This window comes from Oncorhynchus mykiss, chromosome 7, assembly GCF_013265735.2.
Source record: "Oncorhynchus mykiss isolate Arlee chromosome 7, USDA_OmykA_1.1, whole genome shotgun sequence".
NCBI classification, from domain to species: Eukaryota; Metazoa; Chordata; class Actinopteri; order Salmoniformes; family Salmonidae; genus Oncorhynchus; species Oncorhynchus mykiss.
Genome location: NC_048571.1, coordinates 52,659,190 through 52,679,997, shown reverse-complemented (window position 1 = coordinate 52,679,997; position 20,808 = coordinate 52,659,190). Strand labels below are relative to the sequence as shown.

General features: G+C 42.5%; 2 protein-coding genes across 5 annotated transcripts; one reads left to right on the top strand and one right to left on the bottom strand.

Annotated features, from left to right (window-relative positions):
- Nucleotides 1-7,541: 7,541 nt before the first annotated feature.
- Nucleotides 7,542-10,546, top strand: spcs1 (signal peptidase complex subunit 1 homolog (S. cerevisiae)). Its single transcript, NM_001165223.2, is given in 4 exon segments — nt 7,542-7,631; nt 8,190-8,249; nt 9,937-10,023; nt 10,263-10,546. Coding segments are annotated over 4 exon segments (309 nt in total). The 5' UTR covers nt 7,542-7,595; the 3' UTR covers nt 10,389-10,546.
- Nucleotides 10,262-20,364, bottom strand: LOC110527979 (serine/threonine-protein kinase Nek4). 4 transcript variants are annotated; one of them, XM_021609639.2, is made up of 16 exons: nt 20,087-20,364; nt 19,499-19,765; nt 19,137-19,334; nt 18,885-18,992; nt 17,494-17,648; nt 17,220-17,358; nt 13,704-14,273; nt 13,547-13,603; nt 13,288-13,428; nt 13,028-13,192; nt 12,263-12,329; nt 12,004-12,110; nt 11,812-11,903; nt 11,467-11,684; nt 11,170-11,303; nt 10,262-11,086 (listed from the first exon to the last, which is right to left on the bottom strand). In XM_021609639.2, exons 1-16 carry the CDS (start codon nt 20,171-20,173, stop codon nt 10,988-10,990), a joined length of 2,604 nt encoding a protein of 867 aa, XP_021465314.2. In that variant the 5' UTR covers nt 20,174-20,364; the 3' UTR covers nt 10,262-10,987. The 4 variants fall into 4 exon arrangements, with proteins under 4 accessions (XP_021465314.2, XP_021465315.2, XP_036839382.1 ...); XM_021609640.2 differs by having other exon boundaries at nt 11,812-11,900; XM_036983487.1 differs by having other exon boundaries at nt 13,866-14,273.
- Between the last annotated feature and the right edge of the window lie 444 nt (nt 20,365-20,808).

Genomic DNA, 20,808 nt, shown 5'->3' with positions numbered 1-20,808 from the left:
GAAACCCAGTCACCAGCTGCACACTGACAGGAGCCTACCAAATAAGCTAAATGCCTTCAGTGCTCACTTTGAGGCAAGCAACACCGAACAATGCATGAGAGCACCAGTTGTTCCGGTTGACTGTGTAATCATGCTGTCCGTAGCTGATATGAGTAAGAATTTAAACAGGTTAAAATTCACAGAGCCAGATGGATTACCAGAACGCGTACTCAGAGCATGCGCTGACCAGCTGCCAAGTGTCTTCACTGACATTTTCAACCTCTCCCTGACCCCGTCTGTATCCACCACGCTGACCCAATCCACCACGCTGACCCTCAACATGGGCTGCCTCTGGGGTGTGTGATTAGTCCTCTCCTGTACTCCCTGTTCACCCATGACAACGTGGCCACGGACGACTCCAACACCATCATTAAGGCTGTTGACTAAACAGTATGGTGGAAGGACAACAACCTCTCCCTCAATATCAGCAAGACAAGGAGCTGATCGTGGACTACAATCAACAAAGGCAGAACACACCTCAATTATCTTCCCCCTCAGGATGCTGAAAAGATTTGGCATGGGCCCACATACCTTAAAAAATGTTGACATGTGCACCATTGAGAGCCTCTTGACTGGCTGCATCAACGCTTGGTATGGCACCTGCTTTACATTCGACCGCAAGGTGCTTCAGAAGTTAGTGCTTACGACCCAGTATATCACTGGGGCTGAGCTCACTGCCATTCAGGCGGTGTCAGAGGAAGTCCCTAAAAATGGTCAAAGACTCCAAACCCCCAAGTCAGACTGTTCTCTCTGCTACCTCACGGTAAACATAAATACCTTATTTAAATAAGTATTCAGACCCTTCGCTATGAGACTCAAAATTGAGCTCAGGTGCATCATGTTTCCATTGATCATCCTTGAGAGTCCACCTGTGGTAAAATCAATTGATTGGACATGATTTGGAAAGGCACACACCTGTTTATATAAGGTCTGACAGTTGACAGTGCATGTCAGGGGGAAAAACAAGCCATGAGGCCGAAGGAATTGTCCATAGAGTTTTGATACAGGATTGGGTCGAGGCACAGATCTGGGGAAGGGTACCAAAAGATTTCTGCAGCATTGAAGGTCCCCAAGAACACAGTGGCCTCATGGTGTCATTCTTAAATAGAAGATGTTTGGAACCACCAAGACTCTTCCTAGAGCTGGCCGCGGCCAAACTGAACAATCGGGGGAGAAGTGCCTTTGTCAGGGAGGTGACCAAGAACCCAATGGTCACTCTCACACAGCTCCAGAGTTCCTCTGTAGAGATGGGAGAACCTTCCAGAAGGACAACCATCTCTGCAGCACTCCACTAATCAGGCCTTTATGCTAGAGTGGCCAGATGGAAGCCACTCCTCAGTAAAAGACACATGACATCCTGCTTGGAGTTTGCCAAAAGGCACCAATAGACAAGATCTTCTGGTCTGATGAAACCAATATTGAACTCCTTTCCCTGAATGACAAGTGTCACGCCTGCAGGAAACTTGGCACCATCCTTATGGGAAGCATGGTGTTGGCAGCATCATGCTGTGGGGATGTTTTTCAGTGGCAGGGACTGCGAGACTAGTCAAGATCAAGGGAAAGATGAAAGGAGCAAAGTACAGAGAGATCCTTGATGAAAACCTGCTCCAGAGTGCTCAGGACCTCAGACTGGGGTGAAGGTTCACCTTCCAACAGGACAACGACCCTAAGCACACAGCCAAGACAATGCAGCAATGGCTTAGGGACAAGTCTCTGAATGTCCTTGCATGGCCCAGCAAGAGCCTGGACTTGAACCCGATCGAATATCTCTGGAGAGACCTGTAATATTCATATGTGTAAACCTACTGAATTGTAATTGGATGCATTTTACCTTCGTATCATATTGTGCTATGATTGGTTAATAGCACCCAGGTGGTGAGGTTATCTTCAGTTGATCATGGTATGAGACACGTGAACATGCCAGTTATAGCTAGCTAATAAAGAGCTACATTTAGAAATATCCTGTTGTACTGCATTTTATTATTTTGTACAAAGCGTGCAAATCAAGACATGGTGTCAGAGTAAAAGGACTAAAAGATGGATTTTGCTGGAGTTCCTTCACCTCGAATGGACTGAGAGTCTACAAACCTACCCGATGCATGGTGTAAGTTCAAACAGCATGTGGCGCTAATGTTCACGGGTCCTCTGAAGGAAACAGGAGAAGAGGAAAAGTGCAACTACCTGCTCCTCTGGATCGGTGAAAAAGGGAGAGATATTTACAACACATCGACACTTACCGAGGCTGAATCAAAGGTACTGAAAACATACTATGATCGTTTTGAAGCATATGTTGTGCCGAAGACCAATAGGAATTTCATTAGGTACAAATTCCATGAGAAAGTATAGGGAGCTAGCGAATCGTTTGAACAGTTTGTGACTGAGCTGCATCTGCTTGTGAAAGACTGTGATTATGCAAACAAGGATGATATGGTCAGGGACCGTATTGTATTTGGAATACACGAGTGAGAGAGTGAGAGAGAAACTTTTGAATGTTGGGTCTGAGCTAACGCTGGACAAAGCTATCGACATAGCCATATCTCACGAGCTAGCACAGGTTTAGATGAAAACCATTTCGGGCGAAAGCACGAGCACATCACGTGAACAAGCAGTCCACACAGTCAGGTAGACATCAAAGCACACCTCTAGTGCCCAGAGAGCGTGCTTCAGAACGAGAGACAGAACTCAAAAACAGAGCAACATTGACGCAAAACTCCCCAAAACATGTGGATATTGAGGATACAAAGTGCATGAACAGTGAAATTGCCCAGCTAAAGGCAAACAGTGTACTAAATGTGGAAATGGAATCACTTTGTAAAAGTGTGCAGAGCTTACCGTGGAAAAATAGTACACTCAGTGAGTGAAGATGAAATGTCAATCAAAGAATCAAATACTGATGAACTGTTTATTGATTCAGTGACAGAAAAATCAAATATCAGAGACAGTCCCTTTGCTGACATTGAGATAGGAAAACAAGGCACAGAGCTAAAGTTCAAACTAGACACTGGTGTGCAAGTAAACATTATTCCTCTGAATAAGTACTGCAGCTTGACATCTGAGTGCGAGCTACAGCCCATCACGTACAGACTGACTGGTTATGATGGTAAACAGCTCGCAGTAAAAGACACATGCACTTTCAAATGCAAATATAAGGGAAGTGACATGATGTTGGACTTTTACATTGTTGACACTTGAGCACCTGCAGTGCTAGGTCTTAAAGCATGTTTAGACATGGACCTCATTGTCACGTTCTGACCTTGATTTCCGTTGTTTTGTATTTATTTGGTATGGTCAGGGCGTGAGTTGGGTGGGCAGTCTGTTTGTTTTTCTATGTTTTGGGGCATTTCTATGTTTTCGGCCTAGTATGGTTCTCAATCAGAGGCAGGTGTCATTAGTTGTCTCTGATTGAGAATCATACTTAGGTAGCCTGGGTTGCACTGTTTGTTTGTGGGTGATTGTCTATGTTGATGGCTTGTTTCAGCACAGGTCTCATTTTGTAGCTTCACGGTCGAATTTGGTTTATTGTTTTTGTTACTCGTTTGTATAGTGTTCAGTCTTTCTTGATTAAAGATTTACCATGGACACTTACCACGCCGCATTTTGGTCTTCCGATCCATCTCGCCTCTCCTCTTCAGATGAAGAGGAGGACGACCGTGACAGACATCAAGCTAGTTTTATCAGTGACAGCACCAGTAGAGACAGAATATATAATGGAGGAGTTTGCTGATGTTTTTACAGGAATAGGATTATTCCCAGGAGAATGTACCATTCACCTTGTCCCAGACAAGACCCTGTGGTCTACCCACGAGAAAGATTCCCCTTGCTCTCCGTGCCCGTCTGAAGAAAGAGTTGGATTCCATGGAGCAATCTGACATAGTCACCAAGGTTACAGAACCGACAGATTGGGTAAACGTGTTAGTGGTGGTGGAGAAACCACGCACAGGCAAGCTTAGAGTATGTCTTGACCCAAGAGACTTGAACAAGGCTATCAAACCCCCCTTTTACCCTTTAACAAAGCTAAATGGCATCACACACAAGCTAGCAGGAGCACGCTACTTCAGTGTCATGAAAGCCAGGGCAAGCTACTGGGCTATCAAGCTCACAGAAGAGTCATCTAAGCTCACAATGTTCAACACACTGTTTTGACGCTACAGGTCTTGTTGCCTGCCGTTTGGGATTGCCACAGTCCAAGACGAGTTTCAGTGAAAGATCGACGAAGTGTACGAAGGCCTCGACAGAGTTGTGTCAATTGTGGATGACATCCTTGTGTATGGTCAAACCAAGGAGTAACACGACAGAAACCTCTGTGCGATGCTGCAAAGGTCCCGCGAGAGAGGAATTCGGCTCAACCCCGAGAAGAGCACAGTCGGCGCTACAGAGGTCAGCTACTTCGGACATCTTCTCACAGCGAATGGAATCAAGCCAGATCCACAGAAGATCTCAGCCATAAAATAAATGGATCCACCAAAGAACCCTGCAGAGCTGGAAACAGTGCTTGGCATGGTCAACTACTTAACCAAGTTCGCAACCTCTCCAATGCTAATGCACCTCTGCGTCAGCTGCTAAAGCAGTCCAGTGAGTTCCTCTGGGACAAGCAACACAACATTGCTTTCCAGAGACTGAAATACTTGATCACGAGAGAACCAGGACCAGTCCTTGCCTACTATGACCCCAACAAAGAGCTCAGACTCCAAGTGGATGCGTCGAAGAATGGACTAGGTGCAGTACTACTGCAAGAAGGAAAGCCCATCGGCTACGCTTCCAAATCTTTCACAGACCGTGAAATCAACAACGCTCAAATCGAAAAGCAGCTGTACGCCATTCTGTTTGGATGTAAGCGTTTCCATCTTTACATATAGACGACAAGTCATTGTGGAATCCAACCACAAGCCTTGCGAGTCAATCATGAGGAATCCACTAGCCGCAGCCTCTCCAAGGCTACAGATCCTTCAACTACAAAAATACAACTTCACAATCACTCACCGTCCAGGCAAAGACATCCCTGTCGCAGACACACTCTCCAGGAAGTTTCTTACCTACAAGGACAGCAGCCTCAGACATTCAAGTGCACACTGTGTACAACAGCTTACCAGTTAGTGACATGAAACTGAAGGGGAGCCGAGCAGAAACAGAAAAGGACTCACAACTCACACAGCTGAGGAAAGTCATACAGGATGGATGGCCTGAGGAGAGGAGAAAATCCCCTTCGAGTGTCTCAGAGTTCTGGAACCATTGTGATGAACTATCACATATCAACTGAATAATTTTCAAAGGAGAGAAAATCATAATTTCTGCCAGTTTCAGAGAAGAGATTTTGACAAAGATCCATGCTGGACACATGGGCATGGAAAAGTGCAAACAGAGAGCACTGGACGTTTTATTTTGGCCTACAATGTGCAAACAAATAGTGGACATTGCTGGTAAAATCTTGCCTGTCTTGAACGACGCCCCTCAAACACCAAAGAGCTAATGTTACCTTACTGTAACCCAGACAGATCCCTGGCAGGTCATGGCAACCGATCTGTTCACCCAGGACAACAAGGACTACAACGTAACAGTGGACTACTACAGCAGATAATTCAAACTCGACAAGCTTCACAGCAACACATCTGCAGCTGTGATACACAAGCTGAATGCAATCTTTGCCAGGAATGGCATTGTAGAGACTTTAATATCTGACAATGGCCCCTCTTACAAATCAAATGAGTTTGAATCCTTCACAAAAGCATGGGAGTTCACACGTCACCACAAGCCCACATTACCCTGAATGTAATGGCTTTCTGAAAAATCTGTGCAGATTGCCAAATCACTCATGGACAACGCAAAAGCAGACAAGAGAGACCCCTACCTCAGTCTCCTTGAATACCACAACACTCCAGTTGACAACTTCAAATCACCAGCGCAGCTGTTGATGAGCCGCAGTCTTCGCTCAATCCTTCCCAGCACCAACCAGCAGCTGCAACCTGAGGTCGTCAGCTAAAAGGAAATGCATGAAAAACGTGCACAGAGACATCAACAACAAAAGCGATACTGCGACAGGTCAGCGAGACCACTGCCACCACTGAACGACAGAGAGTCAGTTACAATCCAGGAGCATGGCCACTGAAAGCCAGCAGTCGTCATACAGCCAGCTGACACTGAATGTTCATATCGCGTCCTCACTGCAGAAGGAGCAGTGTACCGCCGCAATCGTCGTCACCTACTGAACACAAAAGAACAATACACTGACAAGATTAACTGTTCCCCTGAAAGAGAATGTGATGGACTAAAACACAAACACAGCACAACATACACCATTCTTACCTGCAACACCACAAGAACTGTTGACTGACACAGAAGCATGCTCAGCATCATATCACACAAGGTCAGGAAGAGAGGTCAAGCCCAGAGCTGTCCTAGACCTGTGAAATGTCAAAGGGTGTATGCAGATCACTGCCCTAAAAGAGTTCCAGACTGTAAACTTGTTATTGAAAAGTTGACTTGAAGTGCTTTGGTATTGTATTTGTTTGAAATGTTAAGATGTCATTGCTAAAGTGAAAGTTGAGTTTCTGAGAAACCTTTGTTCTAAAAGTAACAGTATGCTGAATCCTTGTTTCAGAGTCTGTTATGTTGATTCAGTTGGTACAGTATAAATGGTTACTTACCCTGAGAGCATGTATTCAATTGTACAAAGCGTGCAAAACAAGACAAGACCTGACAATAGCTGTGCAGCAACACTCCCCATCCAACCTGACAGAGCTTGAGATGATCTGCAGCGAAGAATGGAAGAAACTCCCCAAATACAGGTGATCCAATCTTGTAGCATCATACCCAAGAAGACTCGAGGCTGTAATCGCTGCCAAAGATGTTTTAACAAAGTACTGAGTAAATGGTCTGAATACTTATGTAAATGTGATATTTCTGTTTTTGTATTTTTAATAAATATGCAAACATTTCTAAAATCCTGTTTTTGGTTCGTTATTATGGGGTATTGTGTGTGTAGATTGATGAGAAAAAAAACCCAAATTGAATCAATTTTACAATAAGGCTGTAAAGTAACAACATGTGGAAAAAGTCAAGGGGTCTGAATACTTTCTGAATGCACTGTAGCTCTATTCTTGTGTATTTTATTTTATTCCTTATCTTAGTATTTTATTTTAAAACTCTGCATTGTTGGGAAGGGGTAGTAAGCAAGCATGTTAATGTAAAGTATTCACCAGTTGTACTCAGCGCTTGTGACAAATAAAATTGGATTTAGATTTGAATGGTGTCACTTGATCGAATACTTTCCCCTTTCCTTTTACAGTCTATGGCTCAAAACAGCAATGTATCATGGTTAAATTGTGACTGACTGACTGATCTACAAATAACAATTAGTAATTATTTATCATGCAAGTTGAGTTTTAGATCAGTCAATCGGCAGTCGCCTGCGGTCATGTTGATGCTCTCTAATACGGCCGTTGGCTTGAATGCATCAACAGTCCTTCGAAATACTACGTATGCTTTTTGAAACCGGAAGTCTAACCAGACAAATTGTATGCAGTTTTACTTTAAACTGATTAGCTATCGGACGTAGAAAGATGTTGTCAATATTTAACTCCATTCCAACACACATGGTAAGAATTTGAACTATTACTGAATTCAAAGACTGTTGCAAATAGCTACAAATAAAAAATAATGAGTAGATTAATCAAAGGCTAGCTAACGTTTGCTACAATTTCAAGCAGTTGCAGTAAGCTAGCTAGGGAGCAATAACGTATAAATTAGTTCGAACCGAAATTCGATGCAAAAATAATATTGAACATTGTTAAGAGTATAATAATTAAATAACTATTCATCCAACCATAAATCCATGTCATATTATTGGAATCAAACATTGATCAATGTTTGGATGCTAGCCAGCTAGATGCCCATATGGCACATCATTGCACCGCAAGATAGATCCCCTGTGTTATTGTGCATGCCCTAGAGTTCGAACCAAATGTATAAATGCATCCCCAATCACAAAGCCTATAATAATACTACTCTTCAAGGCACCACTTTTGATGAACCTTCTTGATCTGTCTTGATTATTGATTGACACGTCAGATATTAGTTTTCCAGTTGTGATGTAACAATCTACCAGTCTTTCCTCAAAAATGATAAACTTTGCAAATGGCTTGGTGATGTTTTAGGATTATAAAGGACAAAAGCTGGCGGAGCAGATCTTCCAAGGAATCATACTTGCCTCAGCGGTGAGTGGCCTGACAAACATGCCTATTAAAATGTACTTTTCAGTGTGTTGTTTTTACACTAGGTTTAACCCTAGCCGTTGATCATGACTCCCAGTTCCATTTGTTTAGGGTTCCCACATGGCCATATTTCCCATCCTGGTCTCATAGACTAGACGTAACATAGTAAACGTAAATCCGAGACACTCATGAGTATGATATGTTACGTTTGGTATGGTTACACAAGACAGATGGTTACTTATGGAAAAATAACGTGAACATCTAGCAACCCAAAGGTTGAATCTCATCAGACAACTTTAGTATTTTAGCTAATTAGCTACTTTTCAACTATACTGAAGAAAAATAAACAACAGTTAACGATTTTACTGAGTTACATTTCTTAAGGAAATCAGTCAATTTAAATAAATTAATAAGGCGCTAATCAATAGATTTCACATGACATGTAGGCCCACCCACTTAGGAACCAGGCCCAGCCAATCAGAATGAGTTTTTCCCCACGAAAGGGTTTTATTACAGACAGAAATAGTTGTCATTTTCATCAGCTGTCCGGGTAGCTGGTCTCAGACGATCCCGTAGGTAAAGAAGCCGGATGTGGAGGTCCTAGCCTGGCATGGTTACACAAGGTCTGTGGTTGTGAGGCCGATTGGACGTCTCTAAAACATAATGGTAGAGAAATTAACATAAAATTGTATGGCAACAGGTCGGGTGGACATTCCTGCCGTCAGCATGCCAATTGCATGCTTCCTCAACTTGAGACATCTGTGGCGTTGTCTGCACATTTTAGGATGGCCTTTTATTGTCCCCAGTACAAGGTGCACCTGTGTAATGATCATGCTGTTTAATCAGCTTCTCAATATGCTACACCTGTAAGGTGGATGGATTATCTTGGCAAAGGATTAAATGCTCACTAACAGGGATGTAAACAAAAACATTTGAGAGATGCTTTTTGTGCGTATGGAACATTTCTGGGATCTTTTATTTCAGCTCATGACACCGGCACTTTACATGTTGCGTTAATATTTTTGTTCGGTTTTCTTACTACTTTTTAGCTAATTTACAACTACTTAGCATGTTAGCTAACACTATCCCTTTAACCTAACTCATAAACTTAACCTTAAAACCAACACCTAGCTAACGTTAGCCACCTAGCTAGAATTTGTAACAAGTTCTTACAAATTTGTAACATTGTACTTTTTGCAAATTCTTAACATATGAATACTGATGGAGATCCACAAATTAATACACACCATACGAAATGTAACATATAAATCTCAATTGGGTTCTCAGATTTACATACAGAATAATACGAAATGCTCTGAGACCAGGTTGCATTTCCATTCGAGTTTATCTAAGACAGAGTGAACTAACTACCTGTACTAATTAGCCATCTGTCTCTGAACACCTGTTTGTAATGGAAGATGAACGTCACAAAAAAATACTGTCGGCTGCAGCTGTGTTAAAACAGTGTAGAGTAAGTGTGTATCCTCCATTTTTTAAAATGATTTGAAAGTAGAGGGATTTATGTTTCTAGAACCAAATTGACAATCGATTCACGTTTATATGTATTTGGCTGTTTTGGCTTCCAAAGCCAGTTAGTCTTTAAACAGAACATGTAATATCTTGGAATGGAAGGTGTAACATTAGGCTCCTTTAGTCCATTATTAGGCTAACCCCTTGCATTACCCTCCAGGTGATCGGATTCGCTTATGGCCTCATCATTGAACAGTTTGGGTGGACTGTGTACATAGTGTTAGGAGGTTTTGCTGTGTCTTGTTTGGTGAGTTAAGTTTCATTCCATTGTCCCTGAATATGTGTACTTGATGTTGTGCCAAGCAGAAAATGTTGCACCTGTGCAAAGAGTGCACCCACAGACCCACCTTGACTCAGGTTTATTCAAAATGTATACTCTGTAGTCATTACATTCTCATCTGCAATGTAAAACATTTTACGGGACTAACCCTCTTCTCATCAACATCTCGCCCTTATCCCATGTCTCCTCGCCTCTCCCCTTCTCAGCTGACCCTGCCCCCCTGGCCCATGTACAGACAGAACCCCCTCTCCTGGCAGCCAGCCCTACCAGAGACTACAGGAGAAACCCTTCAAAAGCCTCAGGAGAATCTGAAGAAGAAGAAGCACAAGTAGATCATGACTGTTTGTACCAGTTTGCCCAAGACACGTTTTGTGACTGAAAATAACCCTATGTCTGTACAATAAATCCTTGTTTAAAGGAACCCTTTGTTACAGGGTATTATGCCAAACAGTGGTGGAATGTCAATGTACAATAAACAGATTTGCTACTGTGGATACTTTGTAGACTGCACTCATGTTATCATCCCAACGGTTTAATAATGTGGATATAAGAATCTATGTAATGTAAGGATAAATAAAGAACTTTAAATGATTTTATAAAGTCAAACAAAGGGGATGGAAATATCTACAATACAGTACTTCTACATCCTGCAACTTATATACAATCAGGAAATTAAGAATTTCCTATGTGTTTATAGGTACATTTATTATTGCACTAGTTTGCATTATAAATATTTCATTACAATAATCAATCTACCTGACAGGTAGAAAAACGGTAACAGAAGACTCATTGCATATTGTAACCTTAATGGAAAATTAGATTATGTATTTATATTTAAAGTGAGGTTTTAAAATAGTCTACATTAATTTATACATAGAATATGGAGATGCGATTGTCTATACAAAAGTATTGCATTGTTCATTAGCTGAACTTAACCCTTGAACGAAACATCCTCAAAGAACTTTAGCTGCCGCACCATCAGCGCATATGACTGGTACTTGTCCTCTCCCATCTGCTCCCGAAGACACCGCTGTGTGTGGAGAAAGAATAAAACTGAGATTACAGCCATGTCTAGCTGGAAGCACGATCATGGATGTCATTTTGAATCTTAACCTCTCGTTTGTCCTCGTCATCGTCCTCCATTATGTCCAGGACTCTGTCCAACAGCTTCACCCCCAGTCCCTTCACCACATCTGTTCTCAGGTGCTCAATGGCTCTGCGGACCTTCGCCGGTCCAGATGTGGTGCCTTTTAAGAGGAGAGTTGAATACAATTTTTGTTTTGAATCCACTTCAAAACAAGAAATAAATTGATTTCTCAGTGATAAACCAGTCACCAGGGCAATATTGCATTGAAACACACATTGATTCTGCTAAGGATGCTCAGGGAGACTGTTTTGGCTGAGACTGACCGTTGGGTAATTCACTGAAGTGGAACTCCTGCTCCTCTCTAGCTTTCCCATGCAGCACCAGTGTGTCCCTGTACTTCCTGTTCAACTTAAACTCAGCCAGTGGAGTAGAGCCAGATCTACCACCACCATCCAGTTCACTAACAGCATCTCTGCCATCCATTCGCAATGTATGGGCCATCCTCTGAACCAGGTCCTGCAAATCACTGGATTCACTCTTTCTGCAATAAAAAAAAAATGTGTCAGATTTAAATGCGCATATCACCAGCAACACTTAAAGGGCTTTGTGCTTATATGGGTGGGGGGGGGTGGCACTGGTCCCAAAGAGCCAGAACAAGTTGTTTTTACCCCTCTTTGCAGTCCCTCTCAGAGTGATCAGTTGAGCTGGTGGAGGAGCTGTATTCATCGTCGTCAGACGGTCGCCCCAGCAACCTGTCCTGCTAGAGAAGAATACACCACTGTCATAGACTGAAGCCAATTATACACTGATTTAATTTACTGTAACAGTAAGACAATGGAGATCAACCTATAGTTAGTTACCTTGTTTGTTTCCTTGCCCATGTCAGATACAGAGAGAGTGACAGTGGGGTTCTGGAACTCTGGCTGCTTATTATGTAACGAGGCAACCTCATTCGACGCCCTTCTTACTGTATTGACAACCGCAGGAAAGAAGAATACTACAGTGAGCAATACAAAGCATAGCTACCGCTTTATTGTTTAATATGACAAAATGGCCCTTGCCAATTCTGTCTGGTCCTATGGTCATACGATATATTGAGAACACAGCAGAGGAGTGAACCTGGTTGGCTTGGGTTCTCCTGGGACTGCCTCAGTCTTCTCCTCTCCCTGGCTGAAAGAGGACGCTCCTGGAAGCAGTAGAGATATTAAACTTTACCTGCCTATGTAATTACCATCTAAATACATGGGCATTAAACTTATTGTAAGTTGGAACAACTTTATTTCAACAAAAAGGAAATATAATTGACAATATACAATTAGCAGTATACACTGAGTATACCAAACATTAGGAACACCTTCATAATATTGAGTTGCACCCCTCCCTTTTACCCTCAGAACAGCCTCAATTAGTCGGGAGCATGGACTCTACAAGGTGTTAAAAGCGTTCCATAGTGATGCTGGCCCATGACTCCAATGCCTCCCACAGTTGTATCAAGTTGGCTGGATGTCTTCTGGGTGGTGGACCATTCTTGATACACGGTGAAAACTTTTTTTTTTGCAGTTCTCGACACAAACAGGTGCGCCTGGAACCTACTACCATACCCCATTCAAAGGCACTTAAATATTTTGTCTTGCCCATTCACCCTCAAATGGCACACATGCACAATCCATGCCTCAACGGTTTCAAGGCTTTAAAAAAATCATTCTTTAACCGGTCTCCTCCCCTTCACCTACGCTGATTGAAGTGGATTTAACAGGATCATAGCTTTCACCTGGTCAGTTTATGTGATGGAAAGAGGTGTCCTTAATGTTCTGTACACTCAGTGTATATTCCAAGACCTCAACCCTATGTTTGAGCAGTAGCTGTTTAGTGCATTGACCTCACTTGTGTCAGTGGAATGTTGCTGTCCTTTGAGGAGTTAATGGTTGTGGAAGAGTTTGTTGTGGTAGCCCTCTTCTTCTCTGTGTTTGCCCTGCTCCTCTTCTTCTCCTCCACTACCATTGCATCAACAGGAGGAGGCGGTAGAGGTCTAGGACCTGTCACTTTACACTGGGAAAGAACAAGCAAAGGTTGAAGAGCCTTTAGGTTCCAAAGCACTTTGACAGCTCAAAGCCATGATAAAGTCCCCCAGTCACTGTCCTCACCTTGTCCGGATCACTCTGTATCCACCTCCTGTCCTTCTGCCTGCATTGCCGGGAGACAAATGGCTCAGAGGAGGAAGGCGTACACAGAGGGAGCGTGTCCTGCTCTGGGACTGGAGAGAGGTGCTCCATGTGACAGGGTTCCTACATACACAGATAAAACATAACTAGCATCAATGACCTCTAAAGGATGTGCTATATGGAGTGTGGTAGCCTACAGAATAAACAAATTCCCACAATATGAGAACAAACTGGTTCTTACCAGTGTTATAACAGGAGGAAGGGTCTCTAGGAGCTTTTCTGTGGATTCCAAGCTCTCCTTTAAAGACAAGACAATAACACAGAGGCTTACAACTACAACTCATTCACAGAATTTACTAATGTATGTGCACTGTGTGTAGCACAGCGCACATACTTACTCTGACATCTGCAGGATGTTTTTGTGTGGGATCCTCCTTCAGAAGATTCATGGTGTCATCTTTGTTATCGATATTTACTTCAAAAGTCTGTCCAGTGGATTCCACTTTGAATTCCCCTGCAGACCTTGATTCAGGCAAGCTGGTGGAAACATTCAGACTTACGGTCTGTTCAGGTGCAGGGCTCTCAATGACCACATCTTTGAGTAGCTCTGTTGTGTCATCCTTATCGTCCATGTTCACAGTTTTCTCTACAGAGGTTCTGACTCCGTCTCTGTGATTCAAAGCGCACTGCATTAGAGGTCCATTGGCGGTCCTCCTCTCCTCTACCCTACAACTGACACCTGATAGCACCCTGCGAGGGGCAGGCCGAGGGTGGGAGGGATCCCCTCTCTGGGCCCTTCTCTCCTCTTCCTGTGGCTGGATATCAATGTCAATGTTACTGATGGTTGCTAAGGATGCACCAGTGGTGTTGAGAATGTCTGATGCAGGGAATTTGGGTGTTAGATATGTCTTGGGTGGGGCGTCTTTTATGATTCCATTGTATCCATTACGCCTTTGTGAGTTCATCTCCTATGAATGAGAACAGAAATAGAACAAACACACCACAATGAAAACAATTAAGACACTTGTGCAACTTGATGAGCATATTTTTTACTTTATGGCCTGTATCTCTCACTGTCTCTCTCTCTCAAACAAAAATATAACCACAACATACAACAATTTTAATGAGTTACAGTTCATATAAGGAAATCAGTCAATTGAAATAAAGTCATTAGGCCCTAATCTATGGATTTCACATGACTGGGCAGGGGTGCAGCCATGGGTGGGCCTTCGAGGGCATAGGCCCATCCACTGGGGAGCCAGGCCCAGCCAATCAGAAAGAGTATTTCCCCACAAAATGGCTTTATTACAGACAGAAATATTCCTCAGTTTCATCAGATGTCGGTGTTGCTAGTCTCAGTCAATCCTGCAGGTGAAGAAGCTGGATGTGGGGTCCTGGGCTGCCGTGGTCTGCGGTTGTGAGGCGGGTTGGACATACTACAAAATTCTCCAAAACAACATTGGAGGCGGCTTATGGTAGAGAAATGAACATTCAATTCTCTGGCAACAGCTCTGGTGGACATTTCTGCAGTCAGCATGAAAAATGCACGCTCCCTCAAAACTTGAGACATCTGTGGCATTGTGTTGTGTGACAAAACTGCACATATTAGAGTGGCTTTTTGTCCACAGCACAAGATGCACCTGTGTGATGATAACACACACACACATACAGTGGGACAAAAACGTATTTAGTCAGCCACCAACTGTGCAAGTTCTCCCACTTAAAAAAAGATGAGAGAGGCCTGTAATTTCCAGCTGTCTGGTCTTGGCCATTGTGAAGAGGTTGGGGTCTGTTTGATTGAGTGTGTGGACAGGTGTGTTTTATACAGGTAACGAGTTCAAACAGGTGCAGTTAATACAGGTAATGAGTGGAGAACAGGAGGGCTTCTTAAAGAAAAACTAACAGGTCTGTGAGAGCCGGAATTCTTACTGGTTGGTAGGTGATCAAATACTTATTGCATGCAATAAAATGCAAATTAATTACTTAAAAATCATACAATGTGATTTTCTGGATTTTTGTTTTAGATTCCGTCTCCCACAGTTGAAGTATGACATATGATAAAAATTACAGACGTCTACATGCTTTGTAAGTGGGGAGAACAAGTATTTGATACAATGCCGATTTTGCAGGTTTTCCTACTTACAAAGCATGTAGGCGTCTGTAATTTATATATATATATATATACAGTGCCTTGCGAAAGTATTCGGCCCCCTTGAACTTTGCGACCTTTTGCCACATTTCAGGCTTCAAACATAAAGATATAAAACTGTATTTTTTTGTGAAGAATCAACAACAAGTGGGACACAATCATGAAGTGGAACGACATTTATTGGATATTTCAAACTTTTTTAACAAATCAAAAACTGAAAAATTGGGCGTGCAAAATTATTCAGCCCCTTTACTTTCAGTGCAGCAAACTCTCTCCAGAAGTTCAGTGAGGATCTCTGAATGATCCAATGTTGACCTAAATGACTAATGATGATAAATACAATCCACCTGTGTGTAATCAAGTCTCCGTATAAATGCACCTGCACTGTGATAGTCTCAGAGGTCCGTTAAAAGCGCAGAGAGCATCATGAAGAATAAGGAACACACCAGGCAGGTTTGAGATACTGTTGTGAAGAAGTTTAATGCCGGATTTGGATACAAAAAGATTTCCCAAGCTTTAAACATCCCAAGGAGCACTGTGCAAGCGATAATATTGAAATGGAAGGAGTATCAGACCACTGCAAATCTACCAAGACCTGGCCGTCCCTCTAAACTTTCAGCTCACACAAGGAGAAGACTGATCAGAGATGCAGCCAAGAGGCCCATGATCACTCTGGATGAACTGCAGATATCTACAGCTGGGGTGGGAGACTCTGTCCATAGGACAACAATCAGTCGTATATTGCACAAATCTGGCCTTTATGGAAGAGTGGCAAGAAGAAAGCCATTTCTTAAAGATATCCATAAAAAGTGTCGTTTAAAGTTTGCCACAAGCCACCTGGGAGACACACCAAACATGTGGAAGAAGGTGCTCTGGTCAGATGAAACCAAAATTGAACTTTTTGGCAACAATGCAAAACGTTATGTTTGGCGTAAAAGCAACACAGCTCATCACCCTGAACACACCATCCCCCACTGTCAAACATGGTGGTGGCAGCATCATGGTTTGGGCCTGCTTTTCTTCAGCAGGGACAGGGAAGATGGTTAAAATTGATGGGAAGACGGATGGAGCCAAATACAGGACCATTCTGGAAGAAAACCTGATGGAGTCTGCAAAAGACCTGAGACTGGGACGGAGATTTGCCTTCCAACAAGACAATGATCCAAAACATAAAGCAAAATCTACAATGGAATGGTTCAATAATAAACATATCCAGGTGTTAGAATGGCCAAGTCAAAGTCCAGACATGAATCCAATCGAGAATCTGTGGAAAGAACTGAAAACTGCTGTTCACAAATGCTCTCCATCCAACCTCACTGAGCTCGAGCTGTTTTGCAAGGAGGAATGGGAAAAAATTTCAGTCTCTCGATGTGCAAAACTGATAGAGACATACCCCAAGCGACTTACAGCTGTAATCGCAGCAAAAGGTGGCGCTACAAAGTATTAACTTAAGGGGGCTGAATAATTTTGCACGCCCAATTTTTCAGTTTTTGATTTGTTAAAAAAGTTTGAAATATCCAATAAATGTCGTTCCACTTCATGATTGTGTCCCACTTGTTGTTGATTCTTCACAACAAAATACAGTTTTATATCTTTATGTTTGAAGCCTGAAATGTGGCAAAAGGTCGCAAAGTTCAAGGGGGCCGAATACTTTCGCAAGGCACTGTATATATATATATATATATATATATATATATATATATATATATATATATATATTTTCCCAGAGTATTTTAGTGCTGTTCTGTTAGCTGTTCACTCTCACCCCTTTCCCTTTGGTGTTTAGGTCTGGCTGGGGACATTGAGGAGGGGGCTCGGGCCTGGGCTTAGACGAAACCATAGACGCTGCGCTGGGTCTTCTGCTACTACCACCAACAGCTTTCTTTATGGACTTGGCAGTTTTCCTAGAGTGATTTGAACAAACAAGATATCCAAGATGACATCAATCCTACACATTTACTAAATATTTGTTCAACATATAAAGAAGCGAGAGAGAAAGAAAGCGTTAGCCAGGTACTACAACAAATGAAGCCACCTACTCTTTGGTGGCCTCTAAAAACATTGCGATTTGTCGTTTGATGTAGGGCTGACGTAGGATATGTTTGACATCAGGTCTGTCCTCTGGTCTCTTACACAGCATGCTCTTTATCAGCTCTCCCAGCTGAGGGTCATACTTATTCGGCATCTGAGGCAACTGGATGACAGGAAAATAGATCAATGAATCTAGTAGCAAACAAATATTCTCATCATGACCAATGTTCCCTCTAACTTTTAACATTCTGAAAATTGTGTGCAATTTCTGTTGCGCTTTTACTGTGAAGACTGAGTCTGTATCAGCTTTAAGTTACAGTTATAACAGTGGCCACGTAGGATACTGTGGCTAATTGATCATAATGTAGGCCTATTAGAGTGGCCCACCATTAAAAAAAACTATGGACAAAATGCATTACATAACATTTTAACATAGCTGTTCTATCAATCAGCCTACAGGAGCAGCCAATGGGTGGTGTGGAATGTAGGCCTACACTGAACAAGATATTAACCGGTTTCTCCACTTGTCCTCCAGACAAGGAGGCGACTGAAAATGTGTTGTTTGATGCAAGAAACCACTTTACAACAAAAAACAAAACTTTATTATTCCCATACCTTTATTACAGAGAATCAGACAAATTATGCTACCCTCTGCCTATTGGCTACTTAGCTTATTCAAGACTGTCTCAAAATACAACACTACCCCTTTAACACAAAAAAAGGCTATTTACCTGAGTCACTTTTCAAAGATGGCTAGAAGTGTACACATTTTGTGCTCTTGTAGAAAGCAACCACTCCCCCATTGAGGACTAGAAATGTGCTATATCTGGGATAATAACTCACTTACTAGCAAAGCATATGAACAGATGTGCATACGTGGCTACATGCAACTCTCACTGATCTCAAAACAAGCGCAACTACTCACGACCACTCATGCTGTAAACACAATCCAGTTCAAAGTGAATGGCACAGATCCATATATGGCAATGATCTATTTGCATATAGGTCTACTGCAGCTCTGACTGGTTATGCTGCATTGGTCTGTGTAGAGTATGGGCCTGAGTCCTGCCTGTCAATGCAATAGAATCCTACTCCAATGCGTTCTGCCAACAAGAAAGTCTCTTGCATAGTTAGTTTTGCATACTAAGTCTTGCATAGATCATTTTGTTTCGGTATGTTGCATTGAAAGTGGCTAATATTGCGTTGATTAGATCACAATTCCCACAGTAGAGGGAAGCGTTGATAGTGTTAACCAAAGGGGGAAACTAGAAAGTTCAATCTTGTGTTTCCCTGCGCAGGCTGATATTTCTTTCGCATGGCATTCCTGGGGAGCGCACAACTTAGAGGGAACACTGATCATGACTACTCATTTGGGAAAAGACGTAAGGGACTGACTGACCTTTCCCTCTACAATGCGGTACACCAGTGAGTTCATGTCCTTGGCATTGAAGGCATGTTTCAGGGTGGACATCTCATACACACAGCAGCCCAGTGCCCACACGTCAGACTGGGGAGAAAAGGAGGCTTGAAGTTTGCAAATAAAAGGGCCTAGTGCACACAACAGCAATCTCCTCCGATTGTGTCTGGCTCAATAGAACTGCTGCTCTAAACAGTGATGATCTCAAGTATTGATCTACTAAGTATACCGTACCTTGTGGTTGTAGGGTTTGTTGGAGAACAGCTCCGGGCTCATATAGTATGGTGTTCCTATGAGGGTGCTGGCCATGTCATTCTGATTCTCCAGAACACGGGCGATGCCAAGGTCCCCCACTTTGATGATGTTAGTCTTGGTCAGAAAGATATTCTGGGTCTTCAGGTCCCGATGCAAGATACACTTCTCATGTAGATACTACATACAATTCAACAGAGAAAAAAGTCAGATGTTGTCACTGACTCTCCTGTACATAAGCCTCAGCCTCTGCCAAAACGAATGGAAAGAGGAAGAGTAGATGTTGCAGCATATCAATCAATTGTTATACAATCTCAGCTATGATTTGATGCACTTCAATGTACCTGAAGGGCCATAGCTATCTGGACGAACCACTCCACCACCTGCCTTTCAGGTAGGAGTTCCCCCTTCTGTTGCTTGAGTCTATGGTAGAGGTCGCCTCCCTCGCAGAAGCCCATGACGATGTAGAGCTGGCAGTCTTCTCCTTCCCACGACTCCCTGTATGTCACGATGTTTGGGTGTCGTAGTTGCGAGAGAAGCTGAGCCTCTTGTTCCGCGGCTCGCCGCTCACGTTTCGAGGACGTGGTCAAGTTCAACTTCTTTATGACATACTAAGGAAAACAGGAGAAACGAGTTCGACTTCTCGTAACATATTTCACTCTGCAAACGTTCTGTCTAGACGCATGTGGCCAACGTTCTGTCTAGACAGAATGTTCACAACATTTGCCGCAGTTCTTTATTTCTAAATGGTAAACGTATCTACCTTATTTGTAGATACGATCGGCAGTAATATGAACGTTGGTTAGCTTGCTAGTTGCTAACTTGTGATATCGAGGATTCAGGGAAGGGAATAACTTACATGTGTCCGAGTCAAACAAACCTATTATAACGTTTTTCAAACCATGTTTTGAAGTGGATTGTTGTATTCTTACCTGCTTACGGTCGGTTTTGTGTTTCACCAGATTCACCTCTCCATAACTCCCCTTTCCAACAACTCTGATAAACATGTAATTATTCATGACTTCAAATCGTACAGTCTAACTGTTACCCCAAATTCAAAGGGTATAATCTAGTTAACTAATTGAAGACACGGCTGTGAATATCTCCCATTTTCTGCACACTATAAATTCAGATTTCTAACTTATTTAGCGCAGGGTACAAGACGCTTTTAAAACACAGGAAATCATCACTGGCTTTTTCGTCACTAGGCAACTGGCACTTGAAAGTTGACGTTGGTTAGAGGGGTGTACGAACCCGTAAACAAACGCCCCCATTTATCCCATAGCCCCATCTAGGGTAGAAAAAGAGCATGAGCTGTTTGTTATAAATGTTGTTGCAGTTGTTGTATGGTGTTCCCCGGACATAGCATAAATATTTTTTTTATTGTCTGTCTGCCTTTCACACATCACAGATTACATCGATTTCCAGAAAATGTTTAATTTCAAATAGTGTTGTTTATAATCATCCCAATCTGTATTCAATAGCCTACATTTAGTCCCTATAATGTAATTGACGGATGCATGCATGAATGAATGTGGATTTGACAGAGGGATGGAAAATATTGAGTAATTGATGGCTAAGGTAACTCCACTAGAGGGCAGATGATACTAACAAAGTTGGTAGTGCAAGGAGTTTGTTTGATTGAATTCTAATT